Source organism: Rana temporaria, chromosome 12, assembly GCF_905171775.1.
Source record: "Rana temporaria chromosome 12, aRanTem1.1, whole genome shotgun sequence".
In the NCBI taxonomy this organism is placed as follows: domain Eukaryota; kingdom Metazoa; phylum Chordata; class Amphibia; order Anura; family Ranidae; genus Rana; species Rana temporaria.
In genome coordinates, this window is record NC_053500.1 from 16,825,535 (window position 1) to 16,846,023 (window position 20,489).

Below are 20,489 nucleotides of genomic sequence, written 5' to 3' on the forward strand. Positions count from 1 at the left end.
GAGGCCACATTTATTCTCACTGGTGCTGGGCCGGGGACATTTTCTGCACCCGCTGGCCACAATCCGGCCCTTTCTAAAGGCTGAAGGACAATAAAGTGGCCCTTTGTTTAGAAAGTTTGGAGACCCCTGATTTAATCTATTGCTATGCTTTTAGGTGGTAAGATGAAACAAAAGCACTGTTAGAAAAGTCACACATGATAATTCAGGAGAACATACGAACTCTGCAAGGATGGAGCCCTGGTGGGAACTAAGTTCGGGACCCCAGTGCTTGCCAGAGAATTATGGGAAATATGCAACAATCCCAAAGTCCTCCCATGAAAATGCTGAGAATCCTCCGCGCACTTACCCGTCAGCGGTTTCACTAGCACCTTGTAGACGTTGCTGGTCCCTTCCGCCTCCTTCCACTTCATCTGTAATCTGTCCTCCATCAGAACAGCGAGCCTTAACCGCCCAGAGCCTGCGACATGGACCAGAAATAGCCCGGTCATTTTCTCTGGAAGTGGAATCCAGCAGGGCAAAATAACAGAAGAGGAACATTGTCTGAGCTGAGAGAAACACCGGCTGGTTAAAGAGAACCTGTTAACAAAGCCCAGCGCTGGGAGTCCCTATGAAGATTATCGGTTTTGTAGCAAACTATGGCAATGCTGGGGAGCTTTAATGAGTACTAATTGCTGCTATCCCATAACATCCGATTAGCTTCTTTGGATTGCGGCACAAAAAAAAGCCTAATAAATGACCAAAAACAAATGTTTTCCCACTAAAGAACTATTAAGCTGCATTTGAATTAAAGTGAAACTGGTGCGTATTTCCAATGAGTACATCATTGTTATAATTAACAACAATTATTCAACTATTATTAGTTATCATTATTGATGTCGCAGATGGTAATTTGTGATGTAATGTAAATTTTTTGGGCATTCCATGCTGTTTCATATTTAAATAATGGTGTCTTTATTAAATGGATAACAAGGTTACAGCTCTTTGGAGGATCTTGATGTCAAACTGACACCTTGTGGCCAAGCTGAAAAATGCAGGAAATGTCAAGTTAGTCACTGCATTGTCGGAAAGGAAAGAAAAGAAAGAGAAATGTGAAGGGAAAGAAAGAAAGAAAGAAAGAAAGAGAGAGAGAGAGAGAGGAAGGAAGGAAGGAAGAAAGAAGAAAGAAAGAGGTTAAAACAAATAAAAAAGAGGTTAGAAAAAAGAAAGGAAAGAGGAGTGAAGAATGAGAAGAGATAGGAGGGAAGAATGAGAAGAGATAAGAGGAAAGAAGATAGGAGGAAAGAAGATAGGAGGAAAGGAGATAGGAGGGAAGAAGGAATGGAGATAGGAGGGAAGAAGGAAAGGAAAAAGGAAGGAAAGGAAAGAGGAGGAGAGAAGCAAAGGAAAACAGAGGGGGGGAAATTAAAGGAAAAGGGGGGAGGAGAAGAAAAGGAAAGGAAAGAGGAGGGGAAACAGGAAAGAAAAGAGAAGATGAGGAGGAGGAAAGGAAAGGGAGGAGGAGAGAATGAAAGGAAATAGAAGGAAAGAGGGGGAAGAAGGAACGGAAAGGGGGGAAGAGGAAAGGAAAGAGGAGAGGAGGAGGAGAGAAGGAAAGAAAAGGGGGGGGAGGGGAGAGGGAAAGGAAAGAGGAGAGGAGGAGTAGAGAAGGAAAGGAAAGAGGAGGAGGAGAGAAGCAAAGGAAAGAGGACAGGAGAAGAGAAGGAAAGAAAATAAAACAAAAGGAAAGAGGGGGGGGGGGGAATTAAAGGAAAGAGGGGAAATGGGAAAGGAAAGAGGAGGGGAGGAGAAAGGAAGGAAGGGAAAAAAAAGAGGAGGGGAAACACTAAAGGAACGAGGAGGAAAGAAGGAAAGGAAAGAGGAGAGAAGAAGGAAAGGAAAGAGGAGAGAAGAAGGAAAGGAAAGAAGAGGGGAGAAGGAGAGAATGAAATGAAAGAGTAAGGGAAAAAAATGAAAAGGAATGTGTGGGAGAAGGAAAGAAGGGAAGAAAAGAGGAGGGGTGAAGGGAAGGAAAAAAAAGAGGGGAGAAAAAGGAAAAAAGAGGGGAGAAAGGAAGGAAAGAGGAGAGAAGAATAAGGAAAGAAATTGGGAAAGTAAAGAGGAGGGGAACCGGGAAGGGAGAGAGGACAGAAGAAGAAAAGGAAAGGGAAGAGAAAAGAAGAAAAGAAAAGATGGGTAGAGGAGGAGAGAAGGAAAGAAAAAAGGGGGAGAGAAGGAAAGGAAAGGGGAAAGGAGGAGGGGAGAAGGAAAGTGGAAAGGAAAGAGGAGGGGAAAAATGAAAAGAAAGAGGAGGGGAGAAACAAAGGAAAGAGGAGAGAAAAAGGAAAGAAAAGAGAGGAGGAGCGAAGGAAAGAAAAAAGAAAAGGAAAGGGGGAGAAGGAAAGGAAAGGGGGAGAAGGAAAGGAAAGAGGAGGAGAGAAGGAAAGGAGAGAGAAGGAAAGGAAAGAGGGAAGAAGAAGAAGGAAAAAAATAAGGAAAGTAAAGAGGAGGAAAAAAGGAAAGGAACGAGGAGGGAAGAAGAAAATGTAAGAGGAGGGGAGAAGGAAAAAAACGAGGAGGGGAGAAAGAAAGGAAAGAGGAGAGAAGGAAAATATTAGGAAAGTAATAAGGAGGGGAAACAGGAAAGGATTTAAGAGGAAAAAGAGAAGGAATGAGACAGGAAAGAGGATGGAAAAGAGAAGGAAAGAGGAGTGAAGAAGAAGGAGAGGAAAGAGGAAAGGAAAGAGGAGAGGAAATGGGAAAAAAAAGAGGAGGAAAAAGGAAAGGAACAAGGAGGGAAGAAGGAAAGGAATGAGGGTGAAAGAAGGAAAGGGAAAAAAAGAAGGAAAGGAAAGAGGAGGGGAGAAGGAAAATAAAAATAATAGGGGAGAAGGGAAGGAAAGTGGAGGGGGAAGGGAAGGAAAGAAGAGGGGAAACAGGAAAGGAAAGGTGAGGGGAGAAGGAAAGGAAAGAGAGTGGAGAAAACAAAATGGAAGAGAGAGAAAAAGAAGAGAAAAAAAAAAAAGAATATGAATGAAAAAAGAAGGAATGGAATATGAAAGACAGGTGAAGAAAGGAAAGAAGAAAGAGGAAATCATAGGAAAAGGAGGATAGGAAAGAGGAAGGAACGAGGAAATCATAGGAAAAGGAGGATAGGAAAAGGATAGGAAAGAGGAAGGAACAAGGAAATCATAGGAAAAGGATAGGAAAAAGGAAGGAACAAGGAAAAACAAAATGTGATGGAAGAATGGAATCGAGGAGCGAGATGAAGGAAGAGGAATGAAAGGAAAAAGAAATGAAAATAAATGAGAAACAGAAGGAAAGAAGAAACAAAGAAAAAAAAAAAGTTAATACCTTCTTTATATGCAAAGATAAAGAAGGAACAAAGAAAACACAAGAAAGAACAAGCAAACAAAATGAAGAACATGTGAAAAGAGTGAGCAGTGAGAAGCACGTAGCAGAGAAGATGTAATGGTACATTGTGTCCCCAGGGAGCCCTTCTCTTTGTGGTGTCCCCGTGTGTATCTGTCCTGTATGAACAGCGAGTCCCCTGATCTACCCTGGGAGAGGACCTTCTAGAATATTAGAAATGACTCCTCTTTACACATGGACTACCAGCCTCACAACAAAACACCGGGGTAAATTATTGGGGGAGCCATCTGAAAATAGCTCAGAGAAGAGCGCAAATGTCATTGGTGGCGGAGGTCGCTTCACTAATGGCCACTGTAGTCATGGCAACCGCACTTCAAGTTCTGAAACTATAAAGGAATAATGGGAGATATGAAAAAAGGGGGATCCCTCAAGACTGAGACCAATTAGAACCGTGAATATCACCAGGAACAAGCTAAAGGTGCGGGAAAGTAACAGGAGATAGATTCATTTAAAGGGGCCAGTCCTCAAAAATGGTATTTTATTTAAGGGTGGAGTATGGCTGAAATTTCCTGACTGAGATTGGGTTCACACTAGAAATCGCAGCGGCTCACAGCAGGAGTCCAGTGCGTCTCCATTCACTGTTTCAGGCACAGATTTAAGCCCGACAACTAGCTATTGCACACAACTAATTCTTGGGAATGGCCTATCCCGGTACACTATTCTGGATCACTATTAGAGACCATTACCCTCTCTATTGATCCTAGTGACCATGGTCATCAAAACAAAAATTTAAGGGACAACTGCGTTGGCACCAAAGCAGGAGATGACGATTATTCTTCCAATGGGGACCCTCACTCCTATGAGAACTCGCTAAGATACACTATATTACCAAAAGTATTGGGACTCCTGCCTTTACACGCACATGAACTTTAATGGCATCCCAGTCTTAGGCCTAGATTCACGTACGGCCGTTCTACGTTGCGCGGGCGTAGCGTAGCGTATCGTATTTACGCTACGCCGCCGCAACTTAGAGAGGCAAGTGCTGTATTCACAAAGCACTTGCGTCCTAAGTTACGGCGGCGTAGCGTAAATGGGCCGGCGTAAGCGCGCGTAATTCAAAGTAGGCTGGTAGGGGGCATGTTGTATTTAAATGAGGCTTGACCCCATGTAGATGTATGGCCAAACGAATGGCGCATGCGCGCGCATGCTCAGTATCACGTCGTATTTACGCCCAAAGATACGTTGGCTCAATGCCTGTGACGTGAACGTAACTTACGCATAGCCCTATTCACCCACGACTTACGCAAACGACGTAAAAAGATACGCTTGTTCCTACGTCCATACTTTGCATGGGCTGCGCCACCTAGAGACCAGCTTTATCTTTACGCCGGCGTATGTCTTACGTAAACGGCGTAACTAATTGCGACGGGCGTACGTACGTTTGTGAATCGGCGTATCTTGCTCATTTACATATTCGACGCGGAAATCAAGGAAGCGCCACCTAGCGGCCAGCGTAATTATTTCAACCCAAGATACGGCGGCGTAGGAGACTTACGCCGCTCGTATCTTGGCCAAATCTATGGAGAGACTTCCTTCCATTTCCTGTTGTGTTTGCAGGACAGGAATTAACGGTAAATCTGCCCAGGGGGATGCAGGCAGCAGTAACTTAACCTTTCTCTACCCACAACTAAAACTAAAAAGTTTTGGCTTAACATAGAATTCAAGCTTCCATGGAGGCAACTCTGCAACTTCCGTTAAAATGAAAAGCAATAGCGAGCGCTAATAACCGAGCATTACATACAATTACCGGCAATTGCCGTCCTGGTTTCTGTCCTCCTTTAAAAAATTTCGAGCTCCTGAAAACAGACATCTTTGAAAGCTTCCCAGTTCCTGTGCGCAGTACATTAAATATTTCAATTACCAAAAAGCACAGAGCACAATTTTGATCCATTAAGTGAATCCAGGGATTTGAGTCAGCAATTCATCTCTCTAACAAAACTCTTTTCTGCCAGTAAAATTAGCGGCATGCTCTGTAATCAGAGATTTTCTCCTCTGTGCCAGACTTCGGGATCTGCCGACACAGAAAAGGAAAGTTCTTGCCCACTGATGGGCAAGCGGCATCTAAAATGAAAGCGAGTTCCAAAGGAAAGTACGGTCAAACACTGTGTCAGAGGGAATTTAGGGAGGAGATGCAGCCATTGGGAGGAGGTTAGCCTTGAACCCAAAGTTGATGCTAACCTAACCCTAATACTTAACCTCTTATCTAACCACCATAATAATAATAATGAATAAGAATAATAATAATAATAATAATAATAATAACCACCATAATGCTTAACCTCCAACCCTAACCCTGACACCCAACTCCTAACCTAACCTGATGCCCAACTCCTAACCTAACCCTGACCCTAATGCTTAACCTCTACCTTAACACAATTCTAATCCTAATGCTAAACCCCACAACCAACCCTCATGACACTGATGACTTTGTGTGATGCATGAACCTGAGTGGAACAGTTTGGTTCGCCCCAACTAATGACAAGAAACTACCACAATACTCCGGGTAGACAAAGAATAGGTGATCCTATTAGTTTCTATAGGGTAAAGGGGACCTCTTCCTGCCTCTCACGCTGCACAGTCACTCGCACAGAGACCTCACCGCAGCTGCCATACGCTGAGCTGTGAATAAGAGGCTGTGACAGCATCAGAGCAAAAAGACACAAATAGGAGTGACAGCTGTACCTGACACCAGGAAGACTGGAGGGGGTGAGAAAGGCTGGGTGGGGGGGGACTAGAGTGCAAGAGGCTAAAAGAACACCAAGGTGATGAAGAGAGAGTCTGGGGAGAGACCATAGTGGGGGATAAGGTCCAGGGGGAGACCATAGGGAGGGAGGGAGTTCAAGGGGAGACCCTAGTGGGGGAGATAATCCAGGGGGAGACCATAGTGGGGGGATCTAGGGGGAGACCCTAGTGGGGGGATCTAAGGGAAGACCCTAGTGGGGGAGAGAATCCAGAGGGAGACCCTAGTAAGGGATATAATCCAGGGGGAGACCCTAGTGAAGGAGAGAATCTAGGGGGGAGACCCTAGTGGGGGAGAGAATCCAGAGGGAGACCCCAGTGGGGGAGAGAATCTAAAGGGGACCCTAGTGGGGGGGTGGATAATCCAGGGGGAGATCCTAGTGGGGGGGGGGGATCTAGGGGGAGTCCCTAGTGGGGGGAGGGAATACAGGGGGAGACCCTAGTGGGGGGAGGGAATCCAGGGGGAGACTCTAGTGGGGGAGGGAATCCAGGGGGAGACCATAGTAAGGAAGAGAATCCAAGGGGAGACCATTGAGGGAGAGAGTCTGAGTGGAGACCATTGTGAAGAAAATAGTCTGGGAAAGAGACCATATTGAGGCAGAGAGTCCAGGGGGAAACTCTAATTTGGGAGAGAATCCTGGGGGAGACCCTAGTGAGGGAGATAATCCAAGGGGAGACCCTAGTGAGGGAGATAATCAAAGGGCCATATGGAGAAAGAGAATTTAGAGGGAGCCCCCCGTGAGGGGGAGAGAATCCAAGTGTAGAACATAGTGAGGGCGGGGCTCTGAGTGGAGACCATAGTGAAGAAGACAGTCTGGGAGGAGACCATAGTGAGGGAGAGAATCTGGTGGGTTACCATAATAAGGGAGAGAGCTTAACAGGAGACCAAAGTGAAGGAGACAGTCTGGGGGAGACCATAGTGAGGGTTAAAGTCCAAGGGGAGACTATAATGAGGGAGACAGTACATTGGAAGACCTCAGTAAAGAAAAGAGTCTGAAGGGAGACTAATGAGGGAGCCAGTACAGGGGAAACCATAGTGAGGGACTGAAGGACAGGAAAGACCATAGAGAGGGGGAGAGAGTCCAGAGAAAAACCATAATGAGAGAGAAAGTTTTGAGGAAGACCACAGTGATGGGGAGAGAGTAAAGTGGGTCAGAGAATTCAGGGGAGGCTATAGTAAGAGAGAGAGACAGAGGGGAGACCATAGTGAGGGAGATTAAAGTGGGTCAGAGAATTCGGGGGAGGCCATACTAAGACAGAGAGAGCCAGAGGGGAGACCATAGTGAGGGAGACAGTCAACTGGGAGACCATAGTAAGGGAGAGACTGGGGCAAGAACACAGTGAAGGAGAAAGTCCCAGGAAGAGAACATAGTGAGAGAGGCTGGGGTGATACCATAGTATGGAAGAGTGAAAGTCAAAGAGGGGAGACCATAGTGAGGGAGACAGTCAAAGAGGGGAGACCATAGTGAGGGAGACAGTCAAAGAGGGGAGACCATAGTGATGTAGAAAGGCCAGGAGAAGAACATAGTAATTGAGAGAATCTGTGAGGGCCAGAGTTCAGGGAGAGAACATTGTGAGGGAGAGAGTCCATGAGGGAGAACATAGAGAGGGTGAGGAAGGCTGGAAGGGGGGGGGGGTCAAAGTTAGGAAAATAAAGGCTTGGGGAGAACAAGGTTAGGGAAAGATTGGCTGGGGGAGAGAACCGGGTTAGGTAAAGATTGGCTGGGGGAGAGAACTGGGTTAGGGAAAGATTGGCTGGGGGAGAGAACCGGGTTAGGAAAAGATTGGCTGGGGGAGAGAAATGGGTTAGGGAAAGAGAGGCGGGGGAGAGAACCGGGTTAGGGAAAGATTGGCTGGGGGAGATAAATGGGTTAGGAAAAGAGGCTGGGGGAGAGAACCGGGTTAGGGAAAGAGATGCTGGGGGAGAGAACCGAGTTAGGGAAAGATTGGCTAGGGGAGAGAACCGGGTTAAGGAAAGATTGGCTGGGGGAGAGAACCGGGTTAGGGAAAGAGAGACTGGGGAGAAAACCGGGTTAGGAAAAGAGAGGCTGGGGAGAGAACCGGGTTAGGGAAAGAGAGGCTGGGGGAGAGAACTGGGTTAGGGAAAGAGAGGCTGGGGAGAGAACCGGGTTAGGCAAATAGAGGCTGGGGGAGAGAACTGGGTTAGGCAAAGAGAGGCTGGGGGAGAGAACTGGGTTAGGGAAAGAGATGCTGGGGAAGAGAAATGGGTTAGGAAAAGATTGGCTGGGGGAGAGAACCAGGTTAGGGAAAGAGAGGCTACGAGAATCAGGATAAGGGCAAAGAGGTCAGTGGAGGGAAGGGAGAGATCAGGCTGAGGGAGAGAGCTTGGGGAATCCCGAGTGAAAAAGATAAAGACTATGGATAAACCAGAATATAGAAGAGAGAGACTGGAGCAGCCAAAGAATGGAAGAAATAGACTGGAGGAGATGAGGATGGGGGAGAGACAGCAAAAGTGAGCGAGAAGGACGGCAGGCTTATGGGGGAACATAAGTAAAAGGAGATGGAATAGGAACTTTCCAGAGAGAGAGTTGAGGAGAAAATGCTTAGAAAGAAATTAAGAGTCAGAAGACATTCCTGTCCATTCAGTTCATCCTTCCAGATCCATCAGAGCAGAAATCTCCTCAGACAGAGAAAAGATAATCCGCATCTCTCCGCTGCCCCCGGCCCACAGCTGGGAAACAGTCTGAGCATCACTCCAGTCTAGAGTGGCTCCATTCCTTCCGTGCCCAGGGCCACACAGGGCTCAGGTGCACTAGATCCACCTTAAAGAGCCAGAACAAAGATCAAAAGATTCAAGAGAGATCAATGACATCATTGCGACAACTTTAACATCATGGATATTCCAGTCTAGGGAAGCCAATGACATCACAGTGGCCGCCATTTTTTTTACACCCTTTGGCACTAGTGACAATGTTACAACTTGAGGCTTATTTTGAGGTCCCAGCCAGAAATGTATTATTCACATTTCATGTAGGACCGTGCCCCTTCCCCCCACCACCATCTAAGTATGAATAGTCACAGCTCCCATTATGAATTATTGGCCTGAAGCGTAGTCTCTGTCCTTTCCTCTGTCCATCTCCCCAAACAGAATTCATTGTCCTCAAAGAGCCGCAGATTCCATTCCGACAAAATTAACCCTTTCCCCCCCACCAGCGGCTGTTGTGAAAAGCTTTTTTTTTTTTATTATATATTTTTGATAACATTTATTTTGGAACGTTTACAAATGCATACGCATATGTTTTACATTAAATTGGATTTGTAAAAAAAATATTCTTTTACAAAAAAACATTTATTTTAGGAACAAGTCTGTTTGAAAAGCCTACTGGACTTTCTAAAGAAAACCCAGCACTAGGGTGTTAGTCTACTAGGTAAGGAAAAACCTGCACCCAACTAATTATTCAGGTTGGTATGGCTCAGTGGAGGCTGGTGGTAAAAAAAAATTGGGGGGGGGGCGCTACCAAACTAAAAAATAAAATAAAAAATCGAAAAAAAAAAAAACATTAATTGCAAACACTGTGCCATCAAATGCTGCGACTGTGCCATCAAATGCTGCGACTGTGCCATCAAATGCTGCGACTGTGCCATCAAACGCTGCCACTGTGCCATAACTATGTAAACACCATGAAAGTATACGATCCATCCACATAACGTCCTGATTTGTGACAATGACTGAATGCTGGGGCGGCCGCGGCGCGCTCTGAATGCTGGGGCGGCCGCGGCCTATGACGTCACTGGTTGCTAGGGGCCGGGTGGCCGGCGATTCTAGCAACCAATGCAGTCGCGTGAGCGGCGTGCCACAGCTTTGGCGCCCCTTCTCTTAGCCCCCCAGGCAAGTGGGGCCCCTGGGCAACTTCTCAGCATGCCCATGCGAAAAGACGGCCCTGGATTTACCAACAACTTCCGTTGCTCATGACTCCGGATCTAATGAGCAGTTTGACACGTGGCTTTCACTTAAGGTCATCTCTACTTTTATTTTTTATCAGTTTGAAAAGCAAGGCCTTTAATGAAATGCACCAAGGAGTTAATCATATCCCTCAACAAGAGGATTTCCGCCCCGTGCCCGCTGACTGTGAAGATGGATATCCACTCGAAGGATGAACAAGGACAGTAATGTCTTCAGATAACAATAAAGGGATTGATGGGAAGACACCAACGAGCACACACGGTGTCACAGCTGGGCGCTCAGCCCGTCTCGGAGGTCAGACACATCATGACACTCACAGGTCCTGCTGGCCCTTCTTCACACACGGCTCCCTGTTGCTGGAGACCCGGCGCAAGAATGCCCACAGAAAAGGAGGAAGGAGAAGGGGGGGGGGTCCAATTGCGGCACAGAGACTTTTTGAAAGGCGCCGGAAGTAAACACGAGATTCTAGAGTGCCTCTAAATATAGAAAAGTCGTCAACAAACCTCATTGCTGTAAACAGGGCTGCGTCCTATGATGAAGGCGCTGAACCGTTTGGAGGCTACAAGTCTTATTAGGGCCCCAAAAAATATGTGTTTCCCAAGGGGGCCCAAAGGTAAAGTAGTGGCAGATTTGGAAAAAGTGTTTCCCATTCCTAAACCTTTCATCTGATTTCTAAATTGCCGCATTTGTACATTTCAAAAGCCAATATAAAGAAACAGAAGTGGTAAAAAGGCACTTATGGGTCTAACCAATCTTGTTTTTTTGTACAATTCTCCTTTAAGGGGGCGTGGCAAGGGGTGTGTCCTATGCCTGCATACTTTTGCTGATAGGTGTCCCTCATTCCCATCTCAAAAGGTTGGGAGGTATGAGAATGTAGAGATGAGCTCAGCCATCTTCTGCTTCTCCTTTCACTGTCCAGTCACAGGGTGGGGCAGGTCAGTGATAGCCTAGGCAACCTCGGCCCTCCAGCTGTTTTGAAACTACAAGTCCCATGAGGCATTGCAAGACCCTGACAATCACAGGCATGGCTCCTAGAGGCTCCTAGAGGCAGAGGCATGATGGGATTTGTAGTTTCACCACAGCTGGAGGGCCGAGGTTGCCTACCCCTGGCCTAGGCTAAGAAAACATGGGGTGCTACATCTGCATGACCTTTCTCAGAGCAGGTTTCCTGATGGCGATCGCTGAGCAGAAGGTGCGGTGAAACGGCCACTTGTAGTCTCAATCCCATGCCCATGTGATGAGGGGGGTGACAACAAAAGGGGAACAATTGGGAGATGGGGGGGGGAAGAGCGTTGTCACAGGAAATGTCTGAATAAGGACCCTCATGGCAGGATTGACATGCTATCTCAACAGTAATTGCACTGAGCCCCTGGGAGCTCCCTCTAGTGGCTAATCTGCAAATATCTATATGGTATAAAATATAAAACTTGTAAAAATCACATAAAAACACCGTAATTCAATGATGAAAATAACAAAAATGTCATTGTGGAAATTTTTGCACACAGGAAACACACCCGGATTTTCTTTTAAAACCCAATAGCAATATTTGCTCGCTGAGAATACAAATTCCCTTTAATAATGTAAAATTACAACACAGCTTGTATCATAATTAGTTAACTCCAGGGCGACATTTTAAATTTTAAAGGCCCCTCAGTCGTTGCCCCCCCCCCCCCGTAGTTTCCTGTAGTGGGTGGAGCCTGCTGTGCCCCTCCCACAGCTCTGCTCTCTGGACAGGCTATGTACAGCACAGTGATGATGTCACTGTTACATTTACATGGTGATATCTGGGTTTGTAAAGGCATTTGGAGAATTTCTATGCTTTGTAGCTATAGGGGAATATATTCAAATGAAAGTTTGTGTGCAGTGTTCCCCTTTAATTAAAATGTTGTAGGAAGTTCTTCCCCCCCCCCATAGAGGTGAGCGTGTACATTGTGATGGAGAAGTTCCAGCCCTGGGGGGAGGGGGGGGTCGTCTGTCTTACCTGGATTCTGGTGACAGCTGACAGTCTGGATGATGATCAGAGCGCACAGGAGCAGAGCGGGGAACGGCAGCTGCATGGTGAGTGATCTGTGAGAAGACATGGAATGAGACAGGTGAGGAGCAGACACCCCACGTCACACGGACAGGAGACCTCACCTCCACTACTTTACATGACATGACTGTCGCCTTCATCACTCTTACCAATCTAAACTAAACTGTTAGGTCAGTTAGGCTGTATGACAAGGCCCCCCCCCCCCCATATCCAACATGGTCCCCTCAAACTCCCTCCTAACTAAAAGGCCCCCCCCCCCAACCTTACCCCACCTGGGAAGGTCCTCCAACCTCACTGCTACCTAAAAGGGCCCCAAACCCCCAACCCACCTGACAGGGCCCCCATAGGTATAGGGGGACCATCTCAGGTAGACTCTAACAGGGTCCCCCCAACTCTGCCTCACCTGGGAAGGCCCCTTCAACCACCCTCCTACCTGATAGGACCCCTCCAACCTCCCGCCTACCTGACAGGCCCCCCAACCTCTCTCCTACCTGACAGGTCCCCCCAACCTCCCTCCTGCCTGACAGAGCCCCCCAAATCTCATTTCTACCTGACAGAGCCCCCCAACCTCTCCTCTACCTGACAGGTCCCCCCAACCTCCATCCTGCCTGACAAAGCCCCCTAAATCTCCTTTCTACCTGACAGAGCCCCCCAACCTCCCTCCTAACCGACAGGACCCCCAACCCCCCTCCTACCTGACAGAGCCCCCCAAACTTCCTTTCTACCTGACAGAGCCCCCCAACCTCCCTCCTAACCGACAGGACCCCCAACCCCCCTCCTACCTGACAGAGCCCCCCAAACTTCCTTTCTACCTGAAAGAGCCCCCCAACCTCCCTCCTAACAGGACCCCCAACCCCCCTCCTACCTGACAGAGCCCCCCAAACTTCCTTTCTACCTGACAGAGCCCCCCAACCTCCCTCCTAACCGACAGGACCCCCAACCCCCCTCCTACCTGACAGAGCCCCCCCAAACTTCCTTTCTACCTGACAGAGCCCCCCAAACTTCCTTTCTACCTGACAGAGCCCCCAAACTTCCTTTCTACCTGACAGGGCCCCCCAACCCCCCCCCCCCCCTACCTGACAGAGCCCCCCAAACATCCTTCCTACCTGACAGAGCTCCCCAACCTCCCACCTGACAGTCTCCCTAACTTCCCTCTTACTTGACAGGACATCCCCATCCTCCCTCCTGCCTGACAGAGCCCCCCCAACCTCCCACCTACCTGACAGCCCCCAACCTCCCTTCTACCTGACAGGCCTCCCAACCTCTCTTCTACCTTACAGGGCCCCCAAACCTCCCTCCTACCTGACAGAGCCTCCTCAATCTTCATCCTAACAGAGCCCCCAACTTCCCTCCTACTTGTAAGGGCCCCCCAACCTCCTTACTACTTAATGAGACCCCTCCAACCACCCTCCTTCTTGACAGGGTCCCCCCCGGGTCCCGTCCCCCCAACTCCTTCCCACCTGACAGAGCCCCTAACCTCCCTATTACCTAAAGAGCTCCCCCAACCTCCCTCCTGACAGGGCCCCCAAACCCTCTTCTACTTGACAGAGGCCCCCCCCCAACCTCACTCCTACATTACAGGGCTCCCCCAACCTCCCTCCTGACAGGGCCCCCAAACCTCCCTTCTACCTGACAGAGCCCCCCAACCTCACTCCTACATTACAGGGCTCCCCAACCTCCCTCCTGCCTGACAGTGCCCCAAACCTTCCCACCAACCCATCTCCACCTGACAGGGCCCCCCAACTCTACCCCACCAGACAGGTCTCTCCAACCTCCATCCTACCTAACATGGCCCCCCAACCCCACCCGACAGGGCCCCCCCAACCTCCCTCCTATCCAACAGTACACCAAACCCCCCTACCCACAGAACAGGTCCCCCCTGAAAGTGCCCACAGTCACACCCTGCTGGACCTGGGTTCCCCTACTACCTTGATATGGGCCTGCTAAATCGAAAATGTTACAGTGGTCACCAAAACAGGATTAGAGGGAATTTTTCCATGTACATAAAAGGAATTTTTCCATGTACATAAAAGGTTTAGACGTCACTGGCCGCATGCTTGTTCCAGGACACAGAAAGTAATGAAGTTTCGGGATCAGCAATGGCTGCCATGCCGAGAAAGGCGCTGACCCTTTAAATCCTGCATGGATGTGTCTACAGATCACAATTTTATCCTGGAATCTCAACGCATCTGTGAAAGAGTGCAGGTGTGGGGGCGGGGCACAGCCCACAGATCACGTGACCCATAGTAGTCTGTGAGCGTTATTTCGCACTTGTGATCCCAACCTGCCCGGAGCTCTCCAGCTGTGCTGTAACACAATGATCCGTCCCATGCTGGGACTTGTAGTCCCACCACAGGGAAAATAGGGGGGGGGCTGCCACTACAGGACTCCTGAAAATACTACTTGCCTGGCTCGTACCTTGCTTCAATGCTTTCTGATCCATTAATCAGATTGGGAAAGTCCTGACTGCGTTTTGCAGGTCAGCGCTACAAAGTATGGAAGCGTGGGAGTTGTTAATGTCATTTCAGATGTCACTGGCCCGGATTCAAGTAGATTTGCGCATTTTTTACGGAGGCGCAGGGCAGCGTTTTTGCCCTGCCCCCCTGCAAATTTACTGCGCTGCCCTTGATTCACGGAGCATTAGATCCGTAAATTGCGTGGGCGCGCTGGTAAAATGCCCGGCGTAAGCGCGCGCAATTTAAATGATCCCGTAGGGGGCGGGAATCATTTAAATTAGGCACGTTCCCGCGCCAAGCGTAGAGCGCATGCTCCGTCGGGAAACTTTCCCGACGTGCATTGCGGCAAATGATGTCGCAAGGACGTCATTTGCTTCAAAGTGAACGTCCAGCGCCATTTACGATTCACTTACGCAAACTACGTAAATTTCAAATTTCGCGACGCTGGAACGACGGGTATACACAACATTGGCTGCCCCTGCTAATAGCAGGGGCAGCCTTACGCGAAAACCGCCGTACGGAAACGACGTAAATTGCGTACGCAGGGCTCGCGCAACGTTGTGAATCAGCGTTAGTATGCAATTTGCATACTATACGCTGAGCACCACGGGAACGCCACCTAGCGGCCATCGCAAGAATGCAGCCTAAGATATGCGGGCATAAGAGCCTTATGCCACGCATATCTTAGGCTGCAGTCGGCGTAACGAGGTTCCTGAATCAGGAGCATTCGTTACGCCGGGGCAAGTAAGCAATTGCGCCTGTGTAACTATGGTTACACAGGCGCAATTGCTTCTTGAATCCAGCCCACTGTTTTTATATCTGCAGCTTTCATTAAAAAAATCCTGCCATTAAAGCGGGGGTTCACCCTTAGAGGGCACTTTTCCCCCTTCGCTTCCTGCTCGTTATTACTAGGGGAATCGGCAATTTATTTTAAAATATGTGCAGTACTTACCCGTTTACGAGACGCATCCTCTCCGTCGCTTCCGGGTATGGGCTTCGGGAATGGGCGGTCCTTCTTGATTGACAGGTTTCCGAGAGGCTTCCGACGGTTAAGGTCCCTGCCATAGGCATGTGCACAGGGTGTGCCAGGTGTGCCAGGGCACACCCTAATCACCTAGTGTGCATTAGCATTATCGCTCTGTGTGGCAGCAGGAAGATGTGCCAAGGCCATATATATGTAGACCAGGGGTCTCAAACTGGCAGCCCTCCAGCTGTTGTGACTTTTCGCAACAGCTGGAGGGCCAACAGTTTGAGACCCCTGATGTAGACACATACACATGTATGTTTAAAGCTTGGGGTACACACTAATGCAACAGCCTGTGCACACCTACGGTCCCAATTTAGGCACTTCCTGTTGTAGTGTGACAACGCCCCAGTCCTGTCTCCTAATGGTGTCACCCTGCCAGTGCCACATCTATGGGGGGAGTCAGTGGGATGGAGTATATACAGGTCTATGGGGAGTCAGTGGGATGCAGTATATACAGGTCTATGGGGAGTCAGTGGGATGGAGTATATACAGGTCTATGGGGGGTCAGTGGATGAAGTATATACAGGTCTATGGGGGTCAGTGGATGGAGTATATACAGGTCTATGGGGGGTCAGTGGGATGGAGTATATATAGGTCTATGGGGGGTCAGTGGGATGAAGTATATATAGGTCTATGGGGGGTCAGTGGGATGGAGTATATACAGGTCTATGGGGGGTCAGCGGGATGAAGTATATATAGGTCTATGGGGAGTCAGTGGGATGAAGTATATACAGGTCTATGGGGGGTCAGTGGGATGGAGTATATACAGGTCTATGGGGGGTCAGTGGGATGAAGTATATACAGGTCTATGGGGAGTCAGTGGGATGGAGTATATACAGGTCTATGGGGGGTCAGTGGGATGAAGTATATACAGGTCTATGGGGAGTCAGTGGGATGAAGTATATACAGGTCTATGGGGGGTCAGTGGGATGGAGTATATACAGGTCTATGGGGAGTCAGTGGGATGGAGTATATACAGGTCTATGGGGGGTCGGTGGGATGAAGTATATACAGGTCTATGGGGGGTCAGCGGGATGAAGTATATATAGGTCTATGGGGAGTCAGTGGGATGAAGTATATACAGGTCTATGGGGGGTCAGTGGGATGGAGTATATACAGGTCTATGGGGAGTCAGTGGGATGAAGTATATACAGGTCTATGGGGAGTCAGTGGGATGGAGTATATACAGGTCTATGGGGGGTCAGTGGGATGAAGTATATACAGGTCTATGGGGAGTCAGTGGGATGAAGTATATACAGGTCTATGGGGGGTCAGTGGGATGGAGTATATACAGGTCTATGGGGAGTCAGTGGGATGGAGTATATACAGGTCTATGGGGGGTCAGTGGGATGGAGTATATACAGGTCTATGGGGGGTCAGTGGGATGGAGTATATACAGGTCTTTGGGGAGTCAGTGGGATGGAGTATATACAGGTCTATGGGGAGTCAGTGGGATGAAGTATATATAGGTCTATGGGGGGGTCAGTGGGATGGAGTATATACAGGTCTATGGGGAGTCAGTGGGATGAAGTATATACAGGTCTATGGGGGGTCAGTGGGATGGAGTATATACAGGTCTATGGGGAGTCAGTGGGATGGAGTATATACAGGTCTATGGGGGGTCAGTGGGATGGAGTATATACAGGTCTATGGGGGGTCAGTGGGATGAAGTATATACAGGTCTATGGGGGGTCAGTGGGATGGAGTATATACAGGTCTATGGGGAGTCAGCGGGATGGAGTATATACAGGTCTATGGGGGGTCAGTGGGATGAAGTATATACAGGTCTATGGGGGGTCAGTGGGATGGAGTATATACAGGTCTATGGGGAGTCAGCGGGATGGAGTATATACAGGTCTATGGGGGGTCAGTGGGATGGAGTATATACAGGTCTATGGGGGGTCAGTGGGATGGAGTATATGCAGGTCTATGGGGAGTCAGTGGGATGGAGTATATACAGGTCTATGGGGGGTCAGTGGGATGGAGTATATACAGGTCTATGGGGGGTCAGTGGGATGGAGTATATGCAGGTCTATGGGGAGTCAGTGGGATGGAGTATATGCAGGTCTATGGGGAGTCAGTGGGATGGAGTATATACAGGTCTATGGGGAGTCATTGGGATGGAGTATATACAGGTCTATGGGGAGTCAGCTGGATGAAGTATATACAGGTCTATGGGGAGAGTATAGGAAGAGGTAAAGTCTCTATGAGAAGTATAAACAGAGGGCTCACCGAGTCGGATCCTGGCTCTCCTATCACTTCAGGATCTGATGAGGGTCCTTGCTGTGTCTGTAGAGGAGAGAAGACACGTTAGAGTTTTATCCGGACTCCTCCCACTGCCAAACCCCACAGCTCATCATATTGTCCTATACACACCCAGACAACTCTGGATGACTTCCACCCACAACGTATAGAACACTGAAATAATATAATATACAATATATATATATATATATATAAAAAAAAAAAAAGATACAATTACATTTTACAAAGACGATACAATTTAATATAGAAGAGTCTGTAGAACAAAATATTAATATAAAAAAAAAGGATACAATTAATTTTAAAAAGACGATACAATTTAACATAGAAGAGTCCGAAAAACAAAATATTAATATAAAAAAAAAAGATACAATTCATTTTACAAAAAGACGATACAATTTAATATAGAAGAGTCCGTAGAATAAAATATTAATATAAAATAAAAAAATACAATTAATTTTACAAAGACGATACAATTTAACATGGAAGAGTCCGTACGCCTTGTAGACTTTGTTGTGTCTTTTTCAGTGATAAAAATCTACAAACACAAAGAAGGTAATTCTATCATCCAGAAGATACAAAGCGCAGATTTAGGATAAACAACCCTCATTCGCCTTTCCGAGGATCGTCCATGCATCGTTCAGTGACATTCACCCTCTTGTGTTCCGATGTCATGTGACGTCTGTAAATTTAACGTTTTTTTGTTTTTCGAAAGTCACATCAGTCAGATTTCTAATGATACTACACCCCATCCCCCACCCTTTATTTGTATTTATGCTACATAAAGTACAACTATAATGAGATAGACAAATCCTATAGTGTTTTTTTACTGTGAAACTGATTAGATTTGAATTTTTTTTTTAGTGGGGGGTTTAAGGTTGTTTAGTTTATGTCATTTAGTGATTTTTTTTTATTATTATTTGCTGTTTTTTTTGTGTATGTGTGTATTTGATTCTTCATGTACTATATCTTTTTTACTTTTTATTTTAGCTTTTCCTGTTTTTTTTTTTCCCCTTGAAATAAATGTCAACTATAGATAGATACTAAGAGAAAGATAGTTGCAAGTTAATTTTTGGGACACTGATGATTTGACTTCCCTTTTTCTTTTTTCTTTTTTTTTTAGGTTGTGTGTATTTTGGGTAGTTTCTTGTATTTAGTATTTTATATACAAGTATTTAGCTTTTCCTGTTTTTTTTCCCCTTGAAATAAATGTCAAATTTAATTTTAATTTTTGTGAAACTGATTTGACTTGCCTTTTTCTTGTTTTTTACATTTAGGTTGTGTGTATTTTGGGTAGTTTCTTGTATTTAGTATTTTATATATAAGTTGTTATTTGTGTATTGTATCATTTTGTTTATAGGTTTTTTAAATATTAGATATTAATGGAGTTATTTTGGCAAAAAAATATTTAGGGGTTTATATCATTTTGAGTCTTTTTTTATTATTTGCTGTTTTATGTGAATTTGTGTGCAGTGTCTTTTTATTTATTTTTTACTTTTTCTGACGTTTTTCCCCAATTTGTTAAATAATAAAAAATAAATAAAAAAAAGAGTAGATTATAAATGGATACGAAGAGAAAGAGATGGTTACAAATTATTTTGTTGAAACTGATTTGATTTTTGTTTTTTTTACATTTAGGTTGTGTGTATTTTGGGTAGTTTCTTGTAATTAGTATTTTTTATATTGTTATTTGTGTATTGTATCATTTTGTTTATAGTTTTTTTTTTCTTTTCTGTTGAAAAAAAATATTAGATATTAATGGAGTTAATTTGGCAAAAACATTTTTTACTTAGGGGTTTCAGGGGTTCTTACGGTAGTTTACTTTTTTATTTTTACTTTTTCTGCCGTTTTTCCCCAATTTGTTAAATAATAATAAAAAAAAAAAGTAGATTATAAATGGATACTAAGAGAAAGAGATAGTTACAAATTATTTTGTTGAAACTGATTTGATTTGATTTTTGTTTTTTTACATTTAGGTTGTGTGTATTTTGGGTAGTTTCTTGTATTTAGTATTTTTTATATTTATGTCGTTATTTGTGTATTGTATCATTTTGTTTATAGTTTTTCTTTTCTGTTGAAAAAAAATATTAGATATTAATGGAGTTAATCTGGCAAAAACATTTTTTACTTAGAGGTTTTGGGGGTTCTTATGGTAGTTTACTTTATATCATTTTGAGTTTTTTTTTATTATTTGCTGTTTTTTGTGAATGTGTGGAGTGTCCAATCCGTAAAAAAAAAAAAAAAAAAAAAAAAGTAGGATTATAGATAGATATGAAGAGAAGGAGATGGTTATGAATTATTTTGTTGAAACTGATTTTATTTCCCCTTTTTTATTTTTCAGGTGGGGGCACACAGACACAGAATGTGGTATCCTATGTCTCTGTGCGCCCCCACCTCGCGATCGCGTCGGGCCGCGCCAGCTGGTAATTAAGGCTGCGGCTTTGCGGCCTTCTGCAGGACTACGATTCCTTCCCCAGGCGCCAGGTTGCTAATTCTAGTCGCAATTGCGACCTGGCGTCCGGATTTCGTCGAACCCTGCTTTGGGGCTGTTTCTCTGCTAACGGTAGGTGGTGGACTTTTCCGCCTTGAGGGGCCAATGGACGGGGCCGTGTATTGCAAAATCTTGGATGAGAACCTTCT

The 20,489-nt window shown here is 46.2% G+C and overlaps 1 protein-coding gene across 1 annotated transcript in view; it reads right to left on the reverse strand.

Annotated features, from left to right (window-relative positions):
* COL20A1 (collagen type XX alpha 1 chain) overlaps positions 1 to 17,911 on the reverse strand; it is a 142,950-nt gene extending 125,039 nt beyond the window's left edge. The window contains exons 1-3 of the mRNA XM_040331623.1: positions 17,820 to 17,911; positions 12,054 to 12,139; positions 347 to 457 (exon numbers count right to left, since the gene is read on the reverse strand). Of these exons, the coding sequence (XP_040187557.1) occupies positions 347 to 457; positions 12,054 to 12,129 (187 nt within the window). The 5' untranslated portion in view covers positions 12,130 to 12,139; positions 17,820 to 17,911. The remainder of the gene's footprint in view (positions 1 to 346; positions 458 to 12,053; positions 12,140 to 17,819) is intronic.
* Positions 17,912 to 20,489: the final 2,578 nt, after the last annotated feature.